Raw genomic sequence first — 24,499 nt, 5'->3', positions numbered from 1 at the left:
GGCGCTGAGGTAGGTACTCTGGGGCCCTGGGGGCGCTGGCCGGGGGCGCCCACGCCCTTCCTGGTAGCGGCTGTCGCCCGGGCGGGAGGAGCGGGCCGCTGGCGGGCGGGGCTGACTCTGTGGGGCCTGGAGGGCAAGGGCTGTGCCTCCGCGATCCCTCGGGGCTCAGGGCCAGCGCGGGCCCCCCGCCCGCCACCTCAGCGGTGTTTCGGGAGTTTGAGATGCACAAGCAAAGCGGCACTTGAAGGGGGAAGTTGGGTGCCCCCCCCAAATTCCTTTCTGTTTGCTCACCAGGAATGTGGTTGTAAATCGTTTGGGGGGTAGTCCCTCGGCGGAAAGCTTGTGCACGGGGCTCCCCGTGATCCGTGCAGCCGTTTGCCCTCCTGGGACCAATAGCTGTAGGTCAAGCGGCGTACCCGCTCGGCCTCTGAGGGAGCGCGCCGGCCGGGGCGCGGATGGAGGCTGCCAGTGGGCCCGCAGGACCTCGGGGCGCTGTGACTCGGGCGCCCGCGGCTGATTTGGATTTTGCCCTTAAGGGGCTGCGGGCGAGGGAGGCTTGGCTCGGGCCGGCTGCACGCGGAGGAGGGATTTCCGGCTGCGTGGTCATCCCCGCTGACCCCGGCGGAGGCTGGTCCCGGGGCGTGTGTGCGCCTCCCTAGCGGTCACCGGAGCGCCACGGCCCCGGCTGTCCCACGGCCTGTCTTTGGCAGGGCCCGGCTTTACGGTTTGTGCGGTCCGCCCTCCTGCCCCGCGCCCCTTGAGGCTCCCGGCGATTGCCACTGACCCTGACCCCATCCGTTCTCTTGGGGCTCCCGCATCTCTCACTGTCTCTGCGGACCTTGCTGTCAGTTGCCGAGTGTTCGTGCTCTCGCTTGTTTATAGCAATGAGAAGAAAAGGCCTTGTTAGACGATTTCAGGACAACTTCACAGTCGTCTTTGCTTTCCATCAACCCGCCAGCCTTTCTGGTGAATTTGGAAGCGCCTGCGTCTAGTGAGAAAAGAGTTCATCAGTGAATAGACTGTCAGACAGGATTAGATTATTCGGGGAGCAATCTTTATTTAAAAAAAAAAAAACCTTTAAAAAAAACCCCTTTCTTCAGATTTACAAGAGTCCCCCGGCTTTGCTTAATTTCTAAATTGAGACACTTTCTAGAGTGAGTGAAGGGCAGATGAATTGCATTGCCTGTTATTGCACTGAAAATTCTGGGCTGCACACCCTCCCTAAGGTTGGACCCAGGCCAGGGCCAAGACACTGCTGTTCCACTCTGATGACTTCGGTGACTCCCTGCCAGCCATGCAGAGTTGGGCTCCGTGGTCTCCTTTCATAGGAGAGCTTCAGTATGCAGTCCTAGGGTGTGAGTGTCCCAGAGACCTCTGGAGAGTTTCTTCTAAAGGCCTAGGGGTTTTCCTGTAAATAAAACTCCTGAAGGCTTGTTAGGCCTTCTCTGCTCCCTCCACCCCAGTGCTGTGTATATAAAGGGAAGTGCACGCTTGTGAAAAGAACAACCTCCTTTTGCACACATGTGTGTTTCTGTTGGGGACATCAGAAGAACTGGGGTCTGTCCAGTATGAAAGGTCACTGGCACTGGAGAAAACTCATCTAATTTCTTTGGGCCTCAGGAGGTTAGTCTGAATCAAAGTTTTTTAATAAAGAAGTCCATGAAATAGTATATATAATTTTGTGTGTTAGTGAAGATTTTTTTTGCACCCCCTCCTTCCCATGTGAAGGGCTGCAGTTTTCAACAGATTATTAGTAAATTGTAGTGAAATGTTACTATAAGCTGAAGTCTATGTGCATAGCATAATAGAAGCTTATTATATTAGTATGTGATTTGTGAAATCAACATTTTAAAAAATGTGTTCAGATTATGCCTTTGTTGTTCTGCAGTGAGATACTTCCAAATTTCTTTTTTTTTTTTGATTTATTTTTGTTTATTTATACATGCACTGGGTACAGTCAGAAGCGCGGGAGGGTGAGAGAATTCACCAGAGCCAGAGCAGGGAGCAGAGCAGGCAGAAGGACCGAAGTACACTGCTGAGGGGAGCAGCGGGCAGCAGGAGAGGTCTACGCGCCATGTGGGACCCTCCTCCGGTGGCCGGGGAGCAGCCGGGGATCGAACCGGCGCTGCAGAGGCTGAGGGCAGCTTCGCAACCCAGCGCTCAACCGCTGCGCCACCGGGGAGGCCCAGAGATACTTCCAAATTTCTTAAGGCAGCATGCAAACAACAAAGCAGCAGGACCAGTTTTCCCAATAGATTGGGCCAAGAAGTTCTCCGTATTAATTCCCTTCTTTATTATCTCCATTTGATTCTCTTTTCAGAGATGATTATCATAATGCCTGGTTTGTCCTTTCTAGTTTTCTCGTTCTTTGTAACATTTAGGGGAGAGTTCAGAGAAGCATGACTTTCTGGAATAATAGTTTTCTGAGGACTTCTCTCTGTATAATTGGCGTGCCCCTGAGGCTTTAAAATGCATTAACTTCTTTATCCTTATTACAGTCTTAGGGGATAGGTACTATTATTACCCCCATTTTACAGATGAGAAAACTGAGGGTCAGAGAAGTTAGGTAACTTGCCCAGAGTCACTCAGCTAACACACAGCATGTTATGGCTTTTAACCCTTTGACTGTACTGCTTTTCACACATGCAGAATGATGGTTTTTTTTTTAATCATTATTTAGAAAATGCTGCTGTTTAAGGTAGCCAAACAAAACGATTGTGTCTTTACCTAAATAAGGGAGATGGGTCATATAACTGCTGGTAGTTGGTGATGAGTATTCAAACAGAGTTAGATTCTGTATCAAGTATAATTGCTAATTTATATGTTGAGGGCATGATAACCTTTTCTCCTTTCAGCTAATAGTAGCAGTGGAAAATATTACTTTTTCCAGTGTGTTTTTTGAAACCCAGTGCATTCAGTTGCAGAATACTAGTTTATGAGATTGCAGAAAGAAGGAAATTTCTGCCTAAGTCCAATACTCTTTTTTTTAAAGATTTATTTATTTATGCATACAAGAGCTGGGGTACAGGCCAGAGATGTGGGGCAGAGGATGAGAGGATTCACTAGAGACAGAGTGGGGAACAGAACAGGCAGATTGACCGAAGTACACTGCTGAGGGGAGCAGCGGGAGAGTCAGGAGAGGTCTGCTGCGCCATGTAGGTTGCTCCCTGGCTGGCTGGGGATCGAACTCATGCTGCAGAGGCTGCGATTGCTTCATAGTGCTGTGCTTAACCCCTTGTGCCACTGTAACAGGGTGGTCCCCAGGAAAGGGGGAGGTTCCCTGCCCCACCCAAGGGAGGTTGGAGCTGAGCAGGAAGAGGAGAAGCTGCAGAAGAGACTGAGGAAGGAAGCAGGATGGAGCCAGGAGACCTGGAGGAGGCGCATGGAGCCTAGAGACACGTGAAGAAACTGTGCTTGTCTTTTGGTCGTGGACTGGGTGACACAGATGTGGATGAGACCCGTGGGGAGGTGACAATGGCAGCTTTTATCTTGATGTTGATTTTGCTCTTTTCCTTCCGGGCTTGTCCGGTTGTTTCTGGCCCTTTTCTGTGGGTCCCCAATGGAAGGTGCTTCAGACTTGTGGCAGGCTTTGGGGCCTTGCTCTGGGCCGATCCCATTTGGATGGAGTTTTACCCGCGAGGGGACGGGTAACTTTGGGTGCTTGATTTAGAAACTAGATTCTTTGCCTTTCCTGTATTGTTTCCTAATTAAAGTTCCTTCCCATTAAAGTCTCCTATGTTTTGTGTTGATGCGGCGGATGGCAGAACCCATTTAGAATAGGCAGGTTTGCGGGGTTTGGGCTGCCCCTCTCCCTGCCCTATAACACCACCAGGAAGGCCCCCAGTACTCTCTTTGAGTCTGAACAGGATTAATTCTATTTTTAAAATTCTAGTTCAGTTCTCTTTCAAAGTTGATTAACTTGTAATTGGGTTGAGTTTATTTATTGAGGATATATGGTATGATAATAATGAAAAAAATTTGTTCATACTTAATTTGTTCAGCTGCTTACCAAATTGATTCTGGGCTTCTGATACTAATAAAGTAGAACGATAATAATAAATCCATTAAACCTTGTTGTTATCTTTTATTTATTTTGTAGATAGCTGTCTGCTTGGTCTGTACTCTCAGGAAATGTTTACTCTAGTTGGAGTAGCTTCCTATGCAAATATGCATACACTTGAGCAACATGTCAGCCTTTATGTGATGGTGTATACTAAGGGCACGCATGGGTTGGCCAAGTGCTCTGGGAGGAGACAAAGGTCTTTGGGGTTGCCAGGGAAGAAGACATTGAACTTTCTCTAAGTGCGTTTTTATCTTGTTTTGTAGGTTTTGTACCTCAAGCAAGGGGCAGTTTATTCCTGCCAGAGGGCTGAATCGTGGATCCCAGAATCCTGAGAAACAAGGAGTGTTGAACCTCCAAGAAGGCAAGCTTGGGAGTTTTCCTTTTAGGTTCATGTGGTGAAAAACTCTGTTTTGTTTGGGAGGCCAGAATGAAATAGTCTAGGGCAAGTGAGGCTTACTCAAGGAAGATCTTTCGTAAATTTCTCTGTTATAAAATGACCAGGATAGCTTTGGATAGAAGTCACAGTCAGAATTTGAACTTTGGTTCCTGGGAGCCATAGGGACTAAGCTTTTTTACTTAAGTGATTTCCACTTCCTGTGCATAGGTAATAAAGGGGAAGGCATAGAAAAAGAGACCTATGCATAAATAAGAGCTTGCCCCTCTATGTAAGGCATGTGGGGGAAATATCAGAAATAAGACTAATTTACTAATAGTTATTTTTTTGTTGTTCTCTTATTTAATTATGACTAGTGTTTACACCAAGTTTATGGTATATACATGTTTGTTTGATAGTAAAATCAACCAGTTTTTTTCTTGAAAGTTGAAGTGCATGTTAATCTAACCATTTTTGATTTTGATCAGTTAGTTATTGAAGAACCAAGGATTGCTATAGTAAATTTCCTATAACTGGAAATATATATTTTGAGATGCTAGAAGAACACATGAATTCAGCATATTATTTGAAATCCTACAGACTTAATTTTTCAGTTTTGAATTACTGCTTATCTAATTTATTTTCCCTTTATCCATATAGCACGGCCACCTATACATGTGAATCACGGTAATTAGTATCAACTTTTTTCACACTAATTCATTCTTGCATTTTTGGGCAGCAGGCATTAATTAAAATTAAATTGCTTTTTTTTTTTAAAGATTTTATTTATTTATTTATTTATTTATTTATACAAGCACTGGGTACAGTCAGAAGCGCAGGAGGGTGGGAGAATTCACCGGAGCCAGAGCAGGGAGCAGAACAGGCAGAAGGACCGAAGTACACTGCTGAGGGGAGCAGTGGGCGGCAGGAGAGGTCTGCGCGCCATGTGGGACCCTCCTCCGCTGGCCGGGTAGCAGCTGGGGATTGAACCGGTGCTGCAGAAGCTGCGGGCAGCTTCGCAACCCAGCGCTCAACCGCTGCGCCACCGGGGAGGCCCTAAATTGCATTCTTGCCTTTTCTTGATTTCAGACTTTCTGGCTTAAACTTTTCTAACAATTAGTATAGTATAAGTGGAAGTCAATTAAATGAGACTCAGATTTTGAATTAGTATTAATCCCTGAATTAAGTAATTTGATCTACTACTGCTTGTTAGAGGATAGGTGAATATTCTGTCGTGGTATCTTCACCATAAGAGGACTCATGTATTGTTGCTGATACAGTCCCATCCAATGAATGCTTGGTTTTATCTGGTTTTATAAACTCCAGTGCTTGAAACAAGTGTGTTCTTTTCTGCACTAGGAGAGAATATTTGTTTCAGGGTTTTAGAAAGCAGAGGCCAGATCCTTTTCCTGAGCTATCTGTCATGGCATTAAATGGAAATTCACACATCTTTCAAGCTTTTGCATGCATGAATTGCTTTTCATGGTTCTTGAGCTCTTTGCATAATCCACTTCTCTTATTTCTTTGTTTCATGGAATGACCTCTTTTTGTTTCAGTTCGAGATAAGTTGCGGGAGATAGTAGGAGCATCCACAAACTGGAGGTATGCACTCACTCAGTCTTTCAGCCCTGAAGTGCTATGTGAGATTGTATTTAGGGTCATTTATGATCCCATTGTTGGGCTGGAGGGCTTTGTCCTCAGAGATAGGTTGAGGATTTTTTTTTCACTTGGGGGAGACCAATAGTCAACATTCTTGTCAGTTGATATATTGTTGACATAAAATAATGTATTTAAACCTACTCTGCATTTTTCAAAGTACATTCAGGTATCTTACCTCACTGATTATCAACAAAACTTGGGACATGCTTATGGCCTATGCTCCTATCCCCTTTTTACATAAGATGAAACGAACTCAGGGAGATTGAATGATTAAGTAATAGGGTTTGGGACTCAAAACCAAGTCTTCTGGTTTTTTATTTCTTGTAACCTAATTCCTTTATTGCTCAACTGCATAATTAACCCCGTCTCTCTTACAGTTTTCCTCTTTCAGTATTTCCCTGCTGCAAATAGGATAATATCCATCTTGGTGTCCAGAATTTTTAGGTTAAAATGAGATAATACAAAAAGTCTGAGTGATCACTAGACACAATACATTCTATACCAGCCTATTGTTAGTATAGATTGTCTAATGACTTATTGAGTCCTTACATGAAAAATTTGCAGTATAAAAATATAGCAAGTCAGTATGTAATATGTTATAGATTGTATAGTGTAATATATCAATTATATCTCCAAAGAAATCAAGACAAATTTCAGTTCACTGAAAAATATAAAGAATGAATACCTATCTATTCACTGTCTAAATTTGATGTTTATTAGCACTTTGCCAGGGTTGCCAATGGAAATAGTACTGGCTGAACTAATTCTAAGTAAATTATAGCTATCATTATATTTCAAGCATATTTCTCCAGTAAATAAATACATGCGGCAAAATCAAAAGTTGTTTATCTCCAACAAACAAGTCATTCTCTTAAATAATGAAATTGACAGTAATTTCCTAATAGTGTACTACTCATCCATATTCAGAATTCAACTGTTCCCCAGATGCCTTTATAGCTTTTTAAGAAATGTTAAGAACCAATAAAAGATTGCATTTGGTGGTTGTGACTCTTTAGTTTCCCCTAATCTATGTAAGGGAAGTTACATCTCTCTTTTTCTCCCGTTAGCTTGACTAAAAAGAGATCAAACCATTTGTCTTGTAGAATGTTCCACATTCTGGATTAACTTGGTGTCACTTAATTTGTTCTTCTATTCCATATTTTTTTAAGATTTATTTATTTATGCATACAAGAACTAGGGTACAGACCAGAGGTGCAGAGGGTGAGAGGATTCACCGGAGACAGAGTGGGGAGCAGAGCAGGCAGATCAACTGAAAACACTGCTGAGGGGAGCAGCTGGCAAGTCAGGAGAGATCTGCTGCACCATGTGCTGATCCCTGGCCGGGGATCGAACTTGTGCTGCAATGGCTGCAGATTGCTTCACAGTGCTAACACTTAACCCCTTGTGCAACCAGGGAGGCCTCTCCCTATATTTTTTGTAGGCTAAAGCGTTCTAGAAATAATACTTCATAAGTGAAGCTTAGAAACCCTTCTTAATGATAGTACCAGCATTTTAGTTCCCTACCCTCTTGTCTCTTTTCCATCGTAATCTTCTCTTCTTTTTTTCTGTTTATTTCCTGCTCATGTTCTCCTTTTCTTTACTTTTTCTTCTGCCTTCTGCACTTCTTTTGGATGTACTCCATTTTTCTTCTCTGTCTCCCATTTCTGAAGATGAAGGGAGAGAGAGCGTGCACGCAAGTGCGTGTGCATGCAAAAGTAAGAGCGAGTGCTGGGGCACAGAAAATATGAGAATTATAAAGGTGAGGAATGGGAATATGGAGTTCAGTGTCCATGTCATTCTCTTGCTCATCTATATTTTTAATTTAATTTCAGATATTCTATTCTCTGTGCTTTTGTATGAGAGTGACTATATGGCTTATTTGGGAATATTTATATTTTAAGTATATTTTTCTTATCTACAAGCTTAATAAAGCTTATTAAAAATTTTCAGTTTCACCAAGTGGCGGGTGGGAAGGGAGGGAAGGAAAAGATGATGAAGTAGGCCCATACCTTCTCTTTTTTCCCTTGATAGTGTCTGTGTCATTTAGAATTTTGGGCTCGTGCTGCTCCTGTGTTTCATGAAGCTTGCATCCTTTCTTCTCAGGGACCATGTAAAAGCAATGGAGCAAAGGAAATTACTTCATAATTTGTTGCCTAAATCACAGAAAGAACTTCCACCTAAGAGAATGAAAGACAGTTGTGTTGATGTTCTCTTGCCTTTGGGCAGTGAGCCTAAATTACGAGAGAAATATTTGACGGTTCAAAACACAATAAGGTAATACACCTCTATTTTTATTTGTGTTGTTTATTTGTTTTTATTTCCCTTCTTTGTTAAAATTTTGAGATATAATTCACACACTGTACCATTCACCTATTTAAAGTAGAATTGTGTGGTTTTTAGTATATTCAGAGGGTTGTGCAACCATCACCACAGTCAACTTTAGATCAAAGTGGGTTTTCTTTTAAAGGGAAAGCATCATGATTTTTCACTTAATCAGTGTTTTCTTTATTTCACAGATTTGGCAGAATTCTTGAGGATCTTGACAGCTTAGGAGGTACTAGTATTTTTAATATTTCTTTTTTTTTTTTAAGATTTATCCATCCATACAAGAACTGGGGTATAGGTCAGAGGCACAGGAGGGTGAGAGAACCCACAAGAGAGAGCAGGGAGCAGAACAGACAGATAGACCAAAGACACTGCTGAGGGGAGCAGTGGGCGAGGAAGGAGAGGTCCGCCATGCCACATGGGCCTCTCCCTGGCTGGCCGGGAATTGAACCCATGCTTCAGAGGCTGTGGACAGCTGCAGTGCTCAACCCGCTGTGCCACCGGGGAGGCCCTTTTATATTTCTTAATAGATACTGGAGGGGGCTTTTATTCTTTAATCTGAACAAAGGAGGATATTCTAAAAGCAGGAAAAGAAGGATATCTACTACTTTTGAATTGTCACCTTTTCCCCTCCCCAAAAGTATTTTATTCCTATTTAACAGTGTTATAATCTGATGCTTTTTTTAAAGATTTATTTATTTATTTATACAAGAACCAGGGTACAGGCCAGATGCGCGGGAGGGTGAGAGGATTCACCAGAGAAAGAGCGGGGAACAGAACAGGCAGACTGATGGAATACACTGCTGAGGAAGCAGTGGGCGAGACAGGAGAGGTCTGCTGCGCTATGTGGGTTGCTCCCTGGCCAGTCGGGGACCGCACACGTGCTGCAGAGGCTGCGGATTGTTTCACAATGTGGTGCCCAACCCCTTCTGCCACCAGGGAGGCCCCACAAATGCTTTTAAATGGAGTTTCTTGGGCCTCCCCAGTGGCGCAGCAGGTTGAGCACAGCACTGTGAAGCTGTCCACAGCCTCTGCAGCGCAGGTTTGATTCCCAGCCAGCCAGGGAGATTCCCACATGGTGTCACAGACCTCTCTTGTCTCACCTGCTGCTCCCCTCAGCAGTGTATTTCGTCAGTCTGCCTGTTCTGCTCCCCACTCTGTCTCTGGTAAATCCTCTCACCCTCCCGTGCCTCTGGCCTGTACTCCAGTTCTTTATTTATAAAAATAAATAAATCTTGCAAAAAAAAGAAACTGTCTCCTTAGTTAAAAAAAAAAAATAAATGGAGTTTCTTGCCTTTAGCCTCTCATTCCCTCCTGTGCATCCTTTAGCAGGTGCATGCATGGAGAGACTTGCCATTAAGTATTGGTTGAGTGCACACTTTTCCTCTTGGTTGATGAAACCAGTTTGAATGAATCATAGGGGAAGCAAGGGAACCACTAAACACAGAAATATACTATTTTATTTCTTTTTCTTTTTTTATTAATTAATTAATATATATTTTACATCATTGTTCATTTTTATTTACACTGTTTGCTTTCTTTTCTCAGGTGTAGTCCCCATAGAATTTCAAACACCAGGTCACTTGTGCACCATCACCATAGTCCCTTGTGCTCTTCCTGCCCTTGTTTTGATCCTTCTCCCTCCCCTCAGAATGTCTCTGAATTATAGTTGTCTATTTATTTTTGTTTTGCTTTTTATTGTTGTTATTTTCTTTCCTGATCCCTTATTTGGTTCCCCTATATTCCTCCTATAAGTGAAACCATCTGATATTTTTCTTTCTCCTTCTGATTTATTTCACTGAGCATAATCCCTTCTAGCTCCATCCATGTTTCTTTGAATGGCATGCGTTTATCATTCTGATTGCTGAATAGTATTCCATTGTGTATATAGACCATATCTTCTTGATCCAGTCATCTATTTTTGGGCATTTGGGTTGTTTCCAAATCTTACCTATTATAAATAGTGCTGCAGTAAACATACAGGTGCAAGTATCCTTTTGAATTAATGTTTTTAAACACAGAAATATACTCTTCTAAATATGTATTATTTTAATGTTAATATTTAAAATAATGTAATATTTTAAATATGTACTAAATATGTATTTAAATGTCTATAAATAGACTATTATAAATATTTGCCCACTTGTTTCAGTACATCTAGGTAGTCTTAGTGAAAGGAAAACAGTTTTACTTATTTATCCATAAACAGGTATATAGCTCACCAGTTGTGGTAAAACAATTAAAAGTAAATTTTTTATTTTTTTTTTTAAATATTTATTTATTCATACAAGAACCGGGGTACAGGCCAGATGTGTGAGAGGGTGAGGGGATTCACCAGAGACAGAGTGGGGAAGAGAACAGGTAGAATGGTGAAATACACTGCTGAGGGAAGCAGCGGGCGAGACAGGAGAGGTCTGCTGCGCCATGTGGGTTTCTCCCTGTCTGGCCGGGATTGAACCAGCGCTGCAGAGGCAGTGGACAGCTTCATAGAGTGGTGCTCAACCCACTGCACCACCAGGGAGGCCCTAAAAGTACATGTCTTAATGAAAAATGATGTAAAAAATATATAAAATTTTAAAAAAGTAAAAAAAAATCTTCAAAAAAAAAAAAAAACGACATGCCTTATAGATAGCCAGTTATTAATATCCTCATCCTGGACAAAGGTAACACATTATTTGGTGTTTACCTTTAGTGGAAAGTACACAGATAACTGCAGGGTTGTGTAGGAGCTGAGGGCTTTAGAGGGAATGAGGGATAATCTAGCAAAATAATTGCTTCAGGAAAGTTTCAGGAGGAAAACAAGTATCTGAGTCTTGTGATTTGTTCCTCTTTTCTGAAGGTGTTTGATATGGTCAGACTCATGCTGGGTCTTTTTCTGACATAGGACTGTGTTTCTGTGAAGCAGTGACAAGCCACTTGTTGGACGTGTGGGCTTTGTGCTTTGGTTTCCTCATCAAAATTGAAATTGATAGGACTATCCGTTTAGAGTATTTCTAATTTCTTCAGTGTATAAGTCTTTGGTCCTAAGTTAAGATCACTGGTGAAATATGGGGGAGTTGGGTCTTCATAATAGGATAATACTTTCTGTGAATTTCAGGGGGTAAATTATAAATATTGAGAAATAATTTTGCCTTTCTTTTATTTGGTTGCCTTCTATTTTGTTACAGTTCTTATTTGCTACATGCACAACAAAAATCAATCAACTGAGATGTCTCCTTTATCAATAGTTACAGCCTTGGTGGACAAGATTGGTAAGCAGTATTATTTTCTCTGCATATTTAGAATTCTTAGTATTTATAGGCTGTTATTGAGATTAGAGGAAATATTCTCCTTTTATGAGAAATTTTTATGTATATATGCATGTGAAAATATTAGGATGTTATATGCCAAGATAATTTATTATACTTTGGGTAGAAGGGTTTTGTATTACTCCAGTTTTTTTTTTTTTATAGTCTTTGCGTTGTCTGCATTTTTCACAAGGACATAAATTTCTTCTGTATGTCAAAAGTTATTTTTTGTTTTGAAAACAATAAAGAAATGTAGAGTTTGCCAAAATTTCAAATGAAATTGTCCATATACAGTACAGAGAAATTTTGGTATGGTTCGGGCCCAGATTAATTTTCTCTTTTGCAGATATGTGTAAGAAGTGCTTAAGCCCAGAACGGGACATCAAGTTCAGTGGCCATGTTAGCTGGGTTGGGAAAACATCCATGGAAGTGAAGATGCAGATGTTTCAGGTGTGTATGTTTCCCAAAATTGCCCACTTGTTTCAGTACAACTAGGTAGTCTTAGTAAAAGGAAACATTTTTACTTCTTTATCCATAGACAGGTGTATAGCTCACCAGTTGTGGCAAAACAGTTAAAAGTACATGTCATAAGATGGCGGGTTATTAATATCCTTTTCCTGGACAAAGGTAATGCAATATTTGGTGTTTACCTTTAGTGTTTACTACTTTTAATCATATACAGCTCCATGTTAATGTGCTTATTTCTGGTTATCCCCTAGAGAATTTCAAAAACGTTTCAATTATATTAGGCATGAATGCATTAGTCACTAAATTAGTTTCCTAGGGCCGCTGTAATGAAATAAGATAAACCAAGTCACTTAACAGAAATTAATTTTCTCACAGTTTGGAGACTAGAAGTCCAGAATCACAGTCTTGGTGGGGTTCTGCTGCCTCTGAAACCTGTAGGGAGAATCCTTGCTTGCTTCTTCCTAACTCTGGGTAGTTTGCTGGCCGGCCGTGGCATTCCTTGGCTTGCAGCTGTAGCTCTTCAATCTCTGCCTTCTTCATCACATGGCATTTTCCCCTGGTGTGTCTCCATGTCTCTTCTCCCCTTCTAATGAGGACATCAGTCATACTGGATTAATGGCTCAGTCTTTCTCCAGTATGACCTCATCTTAACTGATTATATCTGCAGGGACCCTGTTTACAAATAAAGTTATGTTCCTAGATACTGAGGGTTCAGATTTCAGCATATCTTTTTGTGGGTCACAGTCCAATCCATGATAGTCACTTAGATTCTCACAGCAGTTAGGAACAACCCCTCTTGAGCAAAACTCAGAATAGCTATTATAAGGAAGTGAAGAAATTTGATGAGAATGTTCCTCAAAGAAGATAATAACATGAAATAATTTAGTGTTTATAATTTTCATTGTGAAACCTTATTTAAAACGTTTGCTAGGGTATTCAGTAGGCCTACTCTTCAAATACAGTTTTTTTCTGTTATGGAATTATAAAGTATTTCACCTTTCAGAAAAAGTCTGATACTTGCTTTATAATTTAAAGTTATTTGTTAAAATAGTTGTTTTTATTTGATGCTATACATAAGCAGTTGAGTTTTTTAACTCCCATGTTGCTGTAACTGAAAGTAATAGTTTTAAAACAAAACATCATAAAGTTGTTAGGGATGTTGCTGTGATTTGTCCACATTCTTTTTTTAATCTTCACAGTTGATATCTAACTTGGTACTAGACCTTCTTTCTAGGGAATCTTGACAATTTGAATTTGGGGCAAATAGGTTAAAAGAGAGCTATAGGACTTAGAGGGAAGAGTGAGCCAATGAAATCCAACATCAGTCAAGGACAAACTTCTATTTTACATTTGCATTTCTCATTGGCCATTTTGACTAATAACCCATGACTGAGTGATCCTTTCTATTCCAGAGAGGGAGCTCGGCAATAAGTCCCCTGACTCTGGTTTAAGTACACATGGTCCCAATCCTAGCTCTCTGTTTATTAGCCATGCGACTGTGAGTAAATCACTTCTCTTGTCTAAGCCTCTGGTTTCTCAAGTGTGACATGCAATAGTGCCACCTTATATGGTATGGTAAGAGTGCCAAAAAAGAACAACCCACCTATATGAAGTGCTTGATACAGTGCCTGTCACGCAATAACCACCAATCAAGTGTTGGCAATAATGTTAATTTATTACCATCACTATTGAGATAGTCCCACATCTCAGTTCTGGGCTTGACCTTGAGACCCACCTTTCTGAGTGCCTGTTGAATTTCTCCTGCTGCAGGTGCTCTGGCTACCTCAAGTCCAGTGTGTCAGCTTCCTTTCCAATCCCGACCCTTCCCTGTTTTTCCCTTTGCCACTCTCCTGTTTTCCCCAGCTCCAGAACTTTGTGATAACTTTACGTCTTTCCTTTGCCTGTGTGACCTTTTGTCAAGTCTTGCAAATTCATCACCCACAGCAGTTTACCAGTCGGTCCTACCCCTTCTCCCAAGCCCTATGTCTCCTTCAGGCCCTCACTGCTTCTGGTGTGTGTACCTGTTTTTTAATTAGTTTTTTAATTGACTGTTTTTTAATTAGTCTGCCTGCCTCTAAGACTCGAGGCTTCTCTTTGTAAATTTTATCAACTAGACATTTCAAAATTGATCTTAAATCATGCTGCTCCCCTTCAGTGGTCAAAGACCTTCAGTGACCATTATCTGTGGATTAGAGTCAAAACTCAGTTGGCTAGTTAGGTCCAAGGTGCTTCCTAAACATTCTCCAACCTACTTTGCATTTATACACTTTCTTAGAGCTCACTGATGGATACCCTAAGAGTAGGGAGTTTTTCATCTTTGTATTCCCAGTGTTCAGCACTAGTGGGTGTCCATTAGAATAAACCGAGCTTTTAAACAGTAAGTAAGTGGATGAGAGTCCTTGTTTACACTTTTTCCTTTGCCTGAACTCCGCATGCTCTGGCCCTGTGGATTCATGTTCCACTTGTGCTTCCAGGTCACGTTTCGTTTTTGCTCAAATTCCTCCCCAGTTTTCCCAACTCATGGTTCCTATTCCTTTTCCAGAACTCCTTCCTCTGACCCTTTCTTCCAGTACCTGTTAATCTCTGCCTGACACAATTGCGTGCAAACTCGTGTTTTCCTCTTGCACTAGACTATGTGCTCCTTAACAACGGTGTCTGGGTGGGAGTCACCTGTCTCACTTCCTGACATTCACTTCACATTCAATTATTTATTGCGTGTCTGTTCAGTGCTAGCTCTATGGTAGTTGGTAAAACAGAGGAAGTTCCAGTTGCTTGAAGTTGACATTCTAGCGGTGCTTGCTAATTACCTGCCTCATTCATTCATTCATCCATCCATCCATCCATCCACTGGCAATCATTGGCCAGCCCTTTCTACCAGTCTTTGTGCTAAGTTCTAGGGATATAGATATGAATAGAAATGGTTTTTGTCCTCAAGGAGTGCAGTGGGGAGACAGCCACATAAATACATTATTATGACAGATTAGCATGTCTCACCACGGACACTCTTGACATTAGATGTGGGCAAATTCCTTGTTCTGCAGGACTGTCCCCTGCATTTCCAGGCATTGAGCTCCCAGGTTACCCCTGCCCCCACTAGTAATGTCCTCCAAGTCATGTGTTAACCAAAACCAGCCCAACACCTTTTCAAGTGTCCCCCTATGATGTGGTGTGAGAACCACTGTCAGGAGAGGGCTTTGTTTCCATTTAGGTGACCAAACAAAGGAGGTTATAATGAGATGTGCTGGGGAAGAGGGATGGGACAGTGGAGGGAGTTATATTTTGAGGAATGTGGCCATGAAAAAGAGTTCAGGCAAAGGCATAGAGGGGAGGTATTTGACAACATGGGACATTCCAGGACCTCCAAATTGTTCGCTGTTTCTTGGGGAGAAGGTGCTGGTATGAGGCAAGTGTTTAGTGAACAACTAGAGAGGAAACCTGGGCTGCACTATGGGGTCCTTATTTATAGTGCCAGTGGGCTTTGACCAGGTGCTAAGAAGACAGTCCAAGGGGAAGGCAGTAAGGGCCTGGCTAGGCTGCAGTGATGAGGACTCATGAGGTTTTGTTGAGGAGGGAACCTGATACTGACACATCCTCAGGTTATGATACAACTTTTCTAAAAGTAGGGACATCTTAAAACCTCAAGGCACATGCATTGTAAATATTTAGCTTAATCCTCAGATTTTACCTGATCTTCCCTCTTCTTGGGATCCCCTGTGCCTGTCGAAGGAAACATAGACATATGCTGGTAGTTGGCACACTGAAGTTCCCCGAAAATACCAATGCCTGTGAGAGTAGTGGGCCATGCTCCTGGCTGGCTGTGCCATTGTGAGCACAGAGAGGCCTGAAGAAAGCCCGAATTCTGCATGGCACAGGGCAGTTAGGTGGTCATGATGCAGAAGGTCCTTCTGCGACCTTGCCCTTGGGTGCCTGTCCTTACTGCACTTGTCGCGTAGTGCACTGCGTGGGTCTCTCTCCTCTGTTGACTCTCGGGCTCCTTGACACGCTGCTCTTCCCAGTGTCCTGTGCCTGGCTCAGGGCAGATATTTCAGCAGATGGTGGTTAGGGATATACATCTCCTTTTCTCATGTCAGCCTTTCATGTAACATGCATGATACCTGTTAGAATGCACTAGTAAATGCCTTTCTTACATCTGCATTTTCTTTCTTTTGTTCTTTAGTTACAAGACAATGACTTTTGTCCAGTTTTGGATGCAACATTTGTAATGGTGGCTCGTGATTCTGAAAATAAAGGGTAATTGCTTTCCTCTCCTAATTTGTTATTTTGAAAGATTTCAAAGAGATAAAATTTGAAGGAAAATGAATGAATTTCCGTATTCCCATCACCTAGACTTAATAGTTTTAACATTTTTGTCATATATGCTTCACTTGCTTTTTTTTTTAAAGTATAGTACTTAATGTAGAGCAAATCCCCGACACAACATTTTGCTTCTTAAATATATTAGTGTAGTCATCTCTTTAAAACTGAGGATATTTTCTTAAATAATTACATCATCATTATTATCTGCCTAGAAAAAATAGTAGTAAGTCATTAATATATTTTATTATTCAGTTCATACTCAGTTTTCCCAAATAGCTTTGTTCCGCCGAATATCTTTTTTTTTTAAATAATAAATTTTATTTTTATATTCCCCCATACAACTGCACATGCCCCATTCTGACCCCAATCCCTCCCCTCCCGGCACCCACCCCCCAAAAAGTGTCTCTGGTTCATAGTTTTTTGTTGATTTTGATTTTCACTTTCTTATAGTTATTCATTTTCCTGATCCCTTATTTAAGTTTTCTAGATTCCTGCTATGAGTGAGACCATCCGGTATTTTTCTTTTTCTTTTTGGCTTATTTCGCTGAGCATGATCCCTTCCAGCGCCATCCATGTTGCTGCAAATTGCATGTGTTTATCTTTTTTGAATGCTGAGTAATATTCCATGGTATATATGTACCACATCTTCTTGATCCAGTCATCTATTTTTGCCGCCGAATATCTTTTAAAGATTTGTGCAAGTCAAGATCCAGACCGGGCCCCCCATATTACATTTGACTTTTATGTCTCTTAGGTCTGTTTATTTTTTGTTAACAACTTTAATGAGATGTAATTCACATATCATAAAATTCGCCCATCAAAAGTGTACAATTTAATGACTTTTATTTAGTGTATTCATAGAATCGTGTGATCTCTTAAGTCTGTTCTAATCCAAAATAATTGTGTGTCCCTGTTGCCTCCTTACTGTTTCATGTCACTAACTCATTGAAAGGTCGGACTGATTGTCCTGTACAATGTTCAACTTTATATATTTGTCTCTTTCCTTCCTCATGGTGGTTTCTTTTTTTACTTGTTTCTGTAGCCTTAGTATTTTTTTATAAACTGGAGTGAGATCTAAAGCCTTGTTTACCTTCAAGCTCAGCATATTCAGTGAGAACACTGCCAGTGATGCTATCTGTGTGTCTTGTATTTTATGCTGCATCATATTAGGAGGTACAGATTGCCCGTCACGTAGTGATGCTAAGGTTGATGCATGGGTTCAAGTAGTGACAGCTGATCTTTCTGTTCTAAAGTTCAGTTTATCCACTTGTGATCAGAAATCATCGCCAGGGTATAGTGCAGTCCAAGGTGGCTCCAAAGTACACTTTGTCGGCTGTGAGTAGCTAGTTCCCTATTGGTTTTTCTTCGTGCTTTCCACATTCATGGTTGATCATTGCTTTAATCATTTTTATTAGGGGGTGTAAGCTGATTCTCAAATTCTGTCATTCCTTCCTTTAACATTTGTCAACTGCGGTGCTGTGAGGAAGAGCTTTCCCTCCTCATTGGGGACCATTCGGTTTATACAGGAAAGTCAGGATCAGTGTTTCATTCTTGCTTTTCATTTACATATTTTCAGAATAATGAGGTGGTTTACTAGCTAGTATTGACATGACTTTTCTACTCTTTTGGCTTTTTAAAGAAGTATCATTGTGAATTCATGGAATTTAATATGGAAAATAGAATAAATTGCAGTCATAGTTTTTTTTTTTTTTTTGAGATAACCTCTGTCTACGATGTTGTATATGATTTAGAGGCACAGGCACTTCCCCTTCACGTTCTTGATGTTCAGAGTGCGCTCTTTGGTCAATGGGCTTTCTTTTAAGCTGGTTCCTGTGATAAGCTCTTTTGGCATTTCCCCTGCTCTCTTCTGCAGCAAGTTATCTGGGGCTCATCTTACACATTTCTGATCTTCGCAGTAGAATTAGCCATTTCTCCAAAGAGGTTCATTTTAGTGGGAATGGGACATTTAGAGACCAAAATCTGGGCACTAGAACAATCTAGTTGTTGCTACTTTGTCATTATTTCTTGACCTTTTCGGTACACAGAGGTAGGATATATGTTACAAAGCAAACAAGTAACCTCATGAATTTTTATTTTCATTTCCAAGTCAGATTTAACTATATGGAGTAACTTCATTGAGTTGGTGCTTTTTTTTCCCACTTAAATTGAATTCTTGGTTCCTAACAACAGTTATATCCAAGGCATTCAAACTGATTAAAACTGTGAGAGGTAATGTTATAGGATTGCTGTTGGTGCAGGAGAGATGTCGGAGGCCTGTGGGAATTCTAATTTGTATTAGAAACTTGAGTGAGGAGTCTGCAAAGAGAAACTTTTTCTGCTTGCATGGACAGCTGATTTGGAAATCTGAATTACATTAAAAAATACCCTGATGACTCTGAACTGAACCAAGAATACGGGTATTTGCTTTAACTCCACCAGCCCCAACTGACTTGCTGCTCTTAGTGGCTCGAAACAAGGGGGCATTACTTTGAGTTTCTTTCCCAACTGATTCATTTCACTTTTCCAAGGTACTATTTCAGTTCTCTTGTTTTCATTGTTGTTTCATCAAACCTTAGGATTCTACCATGTTGCGGTACTCTCCTTTTTCTCTCAGTTTTTTATTTTGAAAAATTTTATACCTGCAGAAAAATAGAGTAATGCCATGAACATTGCTATGCTCTTCACCTAAATTCACCACTTAACTTTTACATTTACCTTACTCTCTTACCTTCTCTCTGTAAGTATACACATATATACATTTTTCCCCTGAATCATTTGAAAGTAAGTTTTAGACTACTTCACCCATAAATAGTTCAGCTTGTATCACCTAAGACTAAGGTAATTCTATATAACCTCAGTGCCTGTGTTATCTCCAAGAAGTTGAACAGTGATACAGTTATATTATCTAATAGGTAATTCTTATTCACACTTGGCAGTTGTCCCTAAAATATTTTTTATAGCTTCTTCCCCTGAGTCAAGAGCTAATAAAGGATTACCTATTACATTTGGTTATCATGTTTGTTTAAAATAGTTCCCCTGCCATTTTCTTTTAAGATATTTACATTTTTGAAGTATCCAGGCCTGCTGTCATGTTGAATGTTTAATAACCTATTTTGAACTGTTTCTTCATGATTAGAATCAGATGAAACATTTTGGCAAGAGGCAATATCCTCTTGATAATGTGAGCTCTTTAGTGTACAAATAAGTCTGTAACCAGAAGCCTCCCCTAATTGTCCCAAAGTTCTTGGGTGAAGCATTCAATAGCATTATGAAAAATGAGTAACAAAGTCTTGAAGACTTTGTAGGTAATTGTTCATTTTCCATTTTAATAGATAATGACTCATCTTAAATTTTCCTTTTTTTTTTTTCCATCTCTTTAGGCCGGCATTTGTAAATCCACTCATCCTTGAAAGCCCAGAGGAAGAAGAACTTTTTAGACAAGGAGAATGTATATTAATTTGTTTATAATAAGATACAATTTTAAAAAGCACATTAATTATACCACAAGGGAGACTACTTAAGACTATGTATATACTCCTCATGCCAGACAAGTGTCTTACGCATGCCAAGAATTTGTCGAAATTAAAAATACCTTATTTTTGGTTTCACAGAGTCCGTACTTTGAACAGTTTTATCCATCAGGAAGTATTTATTAAGTGAAGTCATTTGTTTTCTCATTTTTAATTAAGTGGGAACTGTATCTTAATGAAAGAACTGGTCAGAGCTCTAGATCAGGATGATTAGAAGTGATTTCACTCTGAGCCAACAGAATTTCCAGCTGAATGCAAAGAATCACTGGACATTTTATGTAACCTTGGCAGCCTTTTCTGGGACATATATACAATTTCTAGTTGTGCTTTTGAAATCTTAAAATACTGCCTCTGTAGGGACCAAGACACCCCAGGTCAGGAACCCCAATTCTGTACTGTGACCCTCCTGATTGTAGCTCCTTATTATCCCATGCTCCAGTGAACAAAGGGAGAAGGATTGCCTTTAGCTCCATGTCGTTACTGAAAGTGGCTCCCAACGCTGAGGAGAGGACCACCATACATGAGATGTTTCTTAGCACGCTGGATCCAAAGTAAGTTAGGATGGTGAGAGTCCAGCTGGGGTAAGCATTTAAACCTTGGCCTTCTCCAAAGCCACTTTTGACTGCTATTGGGAATTGTCTGCAAATATTTTACTTTTCAGCAGCAAAACTATGGCATTAACACAGTTTATAAAATCTCCATTTGTGCAGGACTGTAAGTTTTCAAAGTCGAGTTTTGCCTCCTAAAGCAGTGTGGATGGAGAAATCAAAACTGAAGGGCTTGGAAATTTGCCACCCTCAGGTATTATAATTTACTTAAAAATCTTCTAAACAGTGGGCCTCCCCTGGTGGCGCAGCGGTTGAGCACTGGGCTGCGAAGCTGCCTGCAGCCTCTGCAGCGCCGTTTGATCCCCAGCTGCCGGCGAGGGTCCGCGAGGGTCCCACATGGTGTGCAGACCTCTCCTGCCGTGCCCGCTGCTCCCCTCAGCAGTGTATTTCGTCACTCTGCCTGTTCTGTTCCCTGCTCTGGCTCTGGTGAATCCTCTCACCCTCCCGTGCTTCTGACTGTACCCAGTGCTTGTATAAATAAATAAATAAATCTTAAAAAAAAATCTTCTAAACAGGATAACTTGCATCTGTGATACTCATCTAAGATTTCGCACACCCTTAAACTGACCTCCATTGTTTTGGCTTAAGTTCTTTGTTCTGTGTATGAGGGTGGCCGTGAGCTTGTATTTATCGACATTTTATGTCCTGTAGGAGCGGAACATTTTCAATCGGATCTTTGGTGGTTTCCTTATGAGGAAAGCTTATGAACTTGGATGGGCTACTGCTTGCAACTTTGGGTGAGTTACATTTAAGGTAGTCTTAACATGTGAGGAGCACATGTTAAATTTCATTCCCCCCAAAGTGAAACATTTGGATCAATCTGGATGTATTTGGAGTATATATTGTGTTCTAAAATAAATACCACAGTGATACCAACTAGGTTTGATCTTCGTTTTAGAAGACTGTTGCTCTGATTTTGAAAGTTAGTACATTAAAGGCTCATTGAGAAAAAAAGGTGATAATATGCAGAAGGGAAAAGATAGAGTGATTTTGGCATTGATCTGGTGACAGTGGCATCTCCCACCGTTCTTTACTGCTGTGGTTATTTTCCCCTCTCCCCGCCTTCTTTAGGTGTAGTTGATCATTTAAATTTTGCTTTAGCCAATTATTGGGGAGAAAATCAAGATCATCTGAATTTTGTCTTTACTCAGTAGTGGTTCCCGACCATATGTAGTAGCAGTGGATGATATCATGTTTCAGAAACCTGTTGAGGTTGGATCATTGCTGTTTCTTTCTTCGCAGGTAAGTGTGTGATGAGAAATGAGTTTTTTTTAACAATGGAACCTAAAAGAGAAATTTTTATATTCTAAAGTCATCATTTCTCTTGTGACTGCCTTTTTCCCCCTTCCTGAGGTGCTGAACTAACTGTAGTGTATAATCTCTTAGGTTTGCTTTACTCAGGGCAATTATATTCAAGTCAGAGTTCACAGCGAAGTGGCTTCTCTTCAGGATAAAGAGCATATGACCACCAATGTCTTCCATTTCACATTCATGTCAGAAAAAGAAGTGCCCTTGGTTTTCCCCAGAACATATGGAGGTAAGAGGCAGTGGTTCCTTGTCCCTCACAAAGAGAACTTTTACAGAAAAATTTTCTCCATTTAAATTGTTATAGGTCAAAAATGATTCACTTTGATTCCTACAAAACTTCCAGATACTAATTAGGTATGGACAGAATTTGCGAACTTTTTGAACTGTCCGGTGCTGAGGAGGTTGTTCAGACAACCTCAGTCAATCACTACGAGCCTATTTACCGTCACATTTCTCCAGGATCTGAACTGTATCTCCAGTTTCCAATGACAGGCTGTATGAAATGATTCAAAAACTGGCAATCGCTGTAAGATATTCTGATAGAATATCACTGAGGATATTCTTAGTAGTTACAGCCAGTTACATTGCTTACTATTAAATGTTAGTGACTAGGAAAAGTGAATATGACTAGGAAGTACACTTTGATAGTTAGAATCTGCCTTCTATAGTTAGAAGCTACTAAAATACAAAATATTCAAGAATGTGGCTTAGTAACATGTAAACAATGATCCGGGTCTGTAGGAAACCATGCCCCTCTCAGTCACTGTTGGCTTTCTTCTCCATCCAGGTACTTAGCTCATAGTAATTGCTCAATAAACATGTGTTCAACAGCAAATGAGTAATATATTTCTTGAACTTAGCTCATAGTAGTTACACAAAAGACATGTGTTCAACAAAAAATGAGTAATATATTTCTTAACAAAAAATTGCTATAGGGAATACACCAATTCCTGTCAGGGCAAGAACATACCTTGAGATTTTGCTTTTACGGTTCCGCAGTTCCGAAGGCTAGGATGCCTCATGGCCCTCAGGCGACTCTTGCTGCTGTGCCTACCTGGCAGTTGTCTGAACGGCTGGTACTAGCCATGAGCACTGGTAGTCAAAGACTGACATGGCAGAAGGAGAGGGGCAGAGTGTAGCCAGCTCCCCTTGGACTATCGCATACCCCCTGGCTCAACAATGTGTGCTCAGCACTGGCTTTGCCTGCTCATTGTTTCCCCTGTTCCCGAGTATGATGGTTTTCCAAGGTGCGCAAGTTTCTCAGACTTGTCTCTCTTGTGTTTCAGAGTCCATGTTGTATTTAGATGGGCAGCGGCATTTCAACTCCATGAGTACTCCGGTGGCCTTGAAAAGGGACTACGTTGTGGAGCCCTAGGAAAATCAGGCTTGTTGAAGACCAACTCTCCAAGTGATGTGTAGTGCCTGACGAAAGCCTACTCGAGTATATTGGTTTTATTTTCATCTTCCGTAGAGAAGAAGAATGCATTCTGCTTTTAGAATTATCAGAAAAGCAGAATGAGGGGGTGGCTGGGTGGGGCAGAGGAGGAAAGAATTATTAAACAATAAATATTTTCCAGACAGTTTTATTTGTGTACTTACCATGTCACCTCATGTCTATTAAGGAAATTAGGGCAGATTGCCTTTTTATATGATTGGACACATACTTTTCTTACATATATTGCAACTCTTAATGTGCCTGGATTCCTCCTGCCAGAGGGTTCGGAGGGCATTCATTAAGCCTGACCTTTGCTACCATTCTTCCGTGTCACCCAATTCCTATCAACACTGTGCTATTCCTTTGTATTTCCTGCCTCCCTCTACTTTCCAGCTCTTGTTGTTAGCAAAGGGTAGATGAAATTTGGGAGGAAGGGATTGGACAAAAGATACATTATTCATAAAAATTTGCAGGAGGCTTTAGATCTAAAGCCATATCAAAAACAGGTGTTCAGAGGTGATCTAGGTGAGGAAACCCAGGACCACATGTTCATTCGTTCTTTTTTTTAAAAAAAATTACTGAATGTGTTTATTCTTTCATTTACCAGACAGCTCTTCAGCACACTCCGCTAGGGCTGCACACGATGGATCTGATTGAAAAACAACAGTAGTAATAACAGCTGTTTATGCTGACAGCACTAACCATGTACTAGGCAGTCACTGTCCTGAGCTCTTGACGTGCGTTAGTTCATCTGTTTCCCTCACCAACACTATGAGGTGGGCTCTGTTAACACCCTCATAGGGTTAGGTCACTAAGAAAACTGAAGCATAGGGCCTCCCCTGGTGGTGCAGCTGGGCTGCGAAGCTTCCCATAGCCTCAGCAGCGCTGGTTCAATCCCCGGCCGCTGGCGAGGGTCCCACATGGCACGCAGACCTCTCCTGCCGTGCCTGCTGCTCTCCTCAGCAGTGTATTTCATAGGTCTGCCCTGTTTTGTTCCCCGCTCTGGCTCTGGTGAATTCTCTCACCCTCCCGCGCTTCTGACTGTACCCAGTGCATGTATAATAAATAAATAAATCTTTAAAAAATTTATAAAAAAGAAAAGAAAACTGAAGCACAGCGAGGTGAA

General features: G+C 41.1%; 1 protein-coding gene across 1 annotated transcript; it reads left to right on the top strand.

Annotated features, from left to right (window-relative positions):
* Positions 1-8,199: 8,199 nt before the first annotated feature.
* ACOT9 (acyl-CoA thioesterase 9) lies at positions 8,200-23,313 on the top strand (the record flags this gene model as incomplete). Its single annotated transcript, XM_084258692.1, has 12 exons — positions 8,200-8,369; positions 8,612-8,649; positions 11,588-11,671; positions 12,054-12,157; positions 16,353-16,426; positions 19,873-19,940; positions 20,462-20,573; positions 20,733-20,823; positions 21,282-21,367; positions 21,785-21,872; positions 22,017-22,167; positions 23,225-23,313. The coding sequence occupies exons 1-12, from the start codon at positions 8,215-8,217 to the stop codon at positions 23,311-23,313; spliced, it is 1,140 nt and encodes a 379-aa protein (XP_084114818.1). The 5' UTR covers positions 8,200-8,214.
* Between the last annotated feature and the right edge of the window lie 1,186 nt (positions 23,314-24,499).

Source organism: Talpa europaea, assembly GCF_964194135.1.
Source record: "Talpa europaea genome assembly, chromosome: X".
In the NCBI taxonomy this organism is placed as follows: domain Eukaryota; kingdom Metazoa; phylum Chordata; class Mammalia; order Eulipotyphla; family Talpidae; genus Talpa; species Talpa europaea.
Note: the sequence above shows the minus strand (reverse complement) of the source record. Positions and strands in the feature narration are given on the sequence as shown.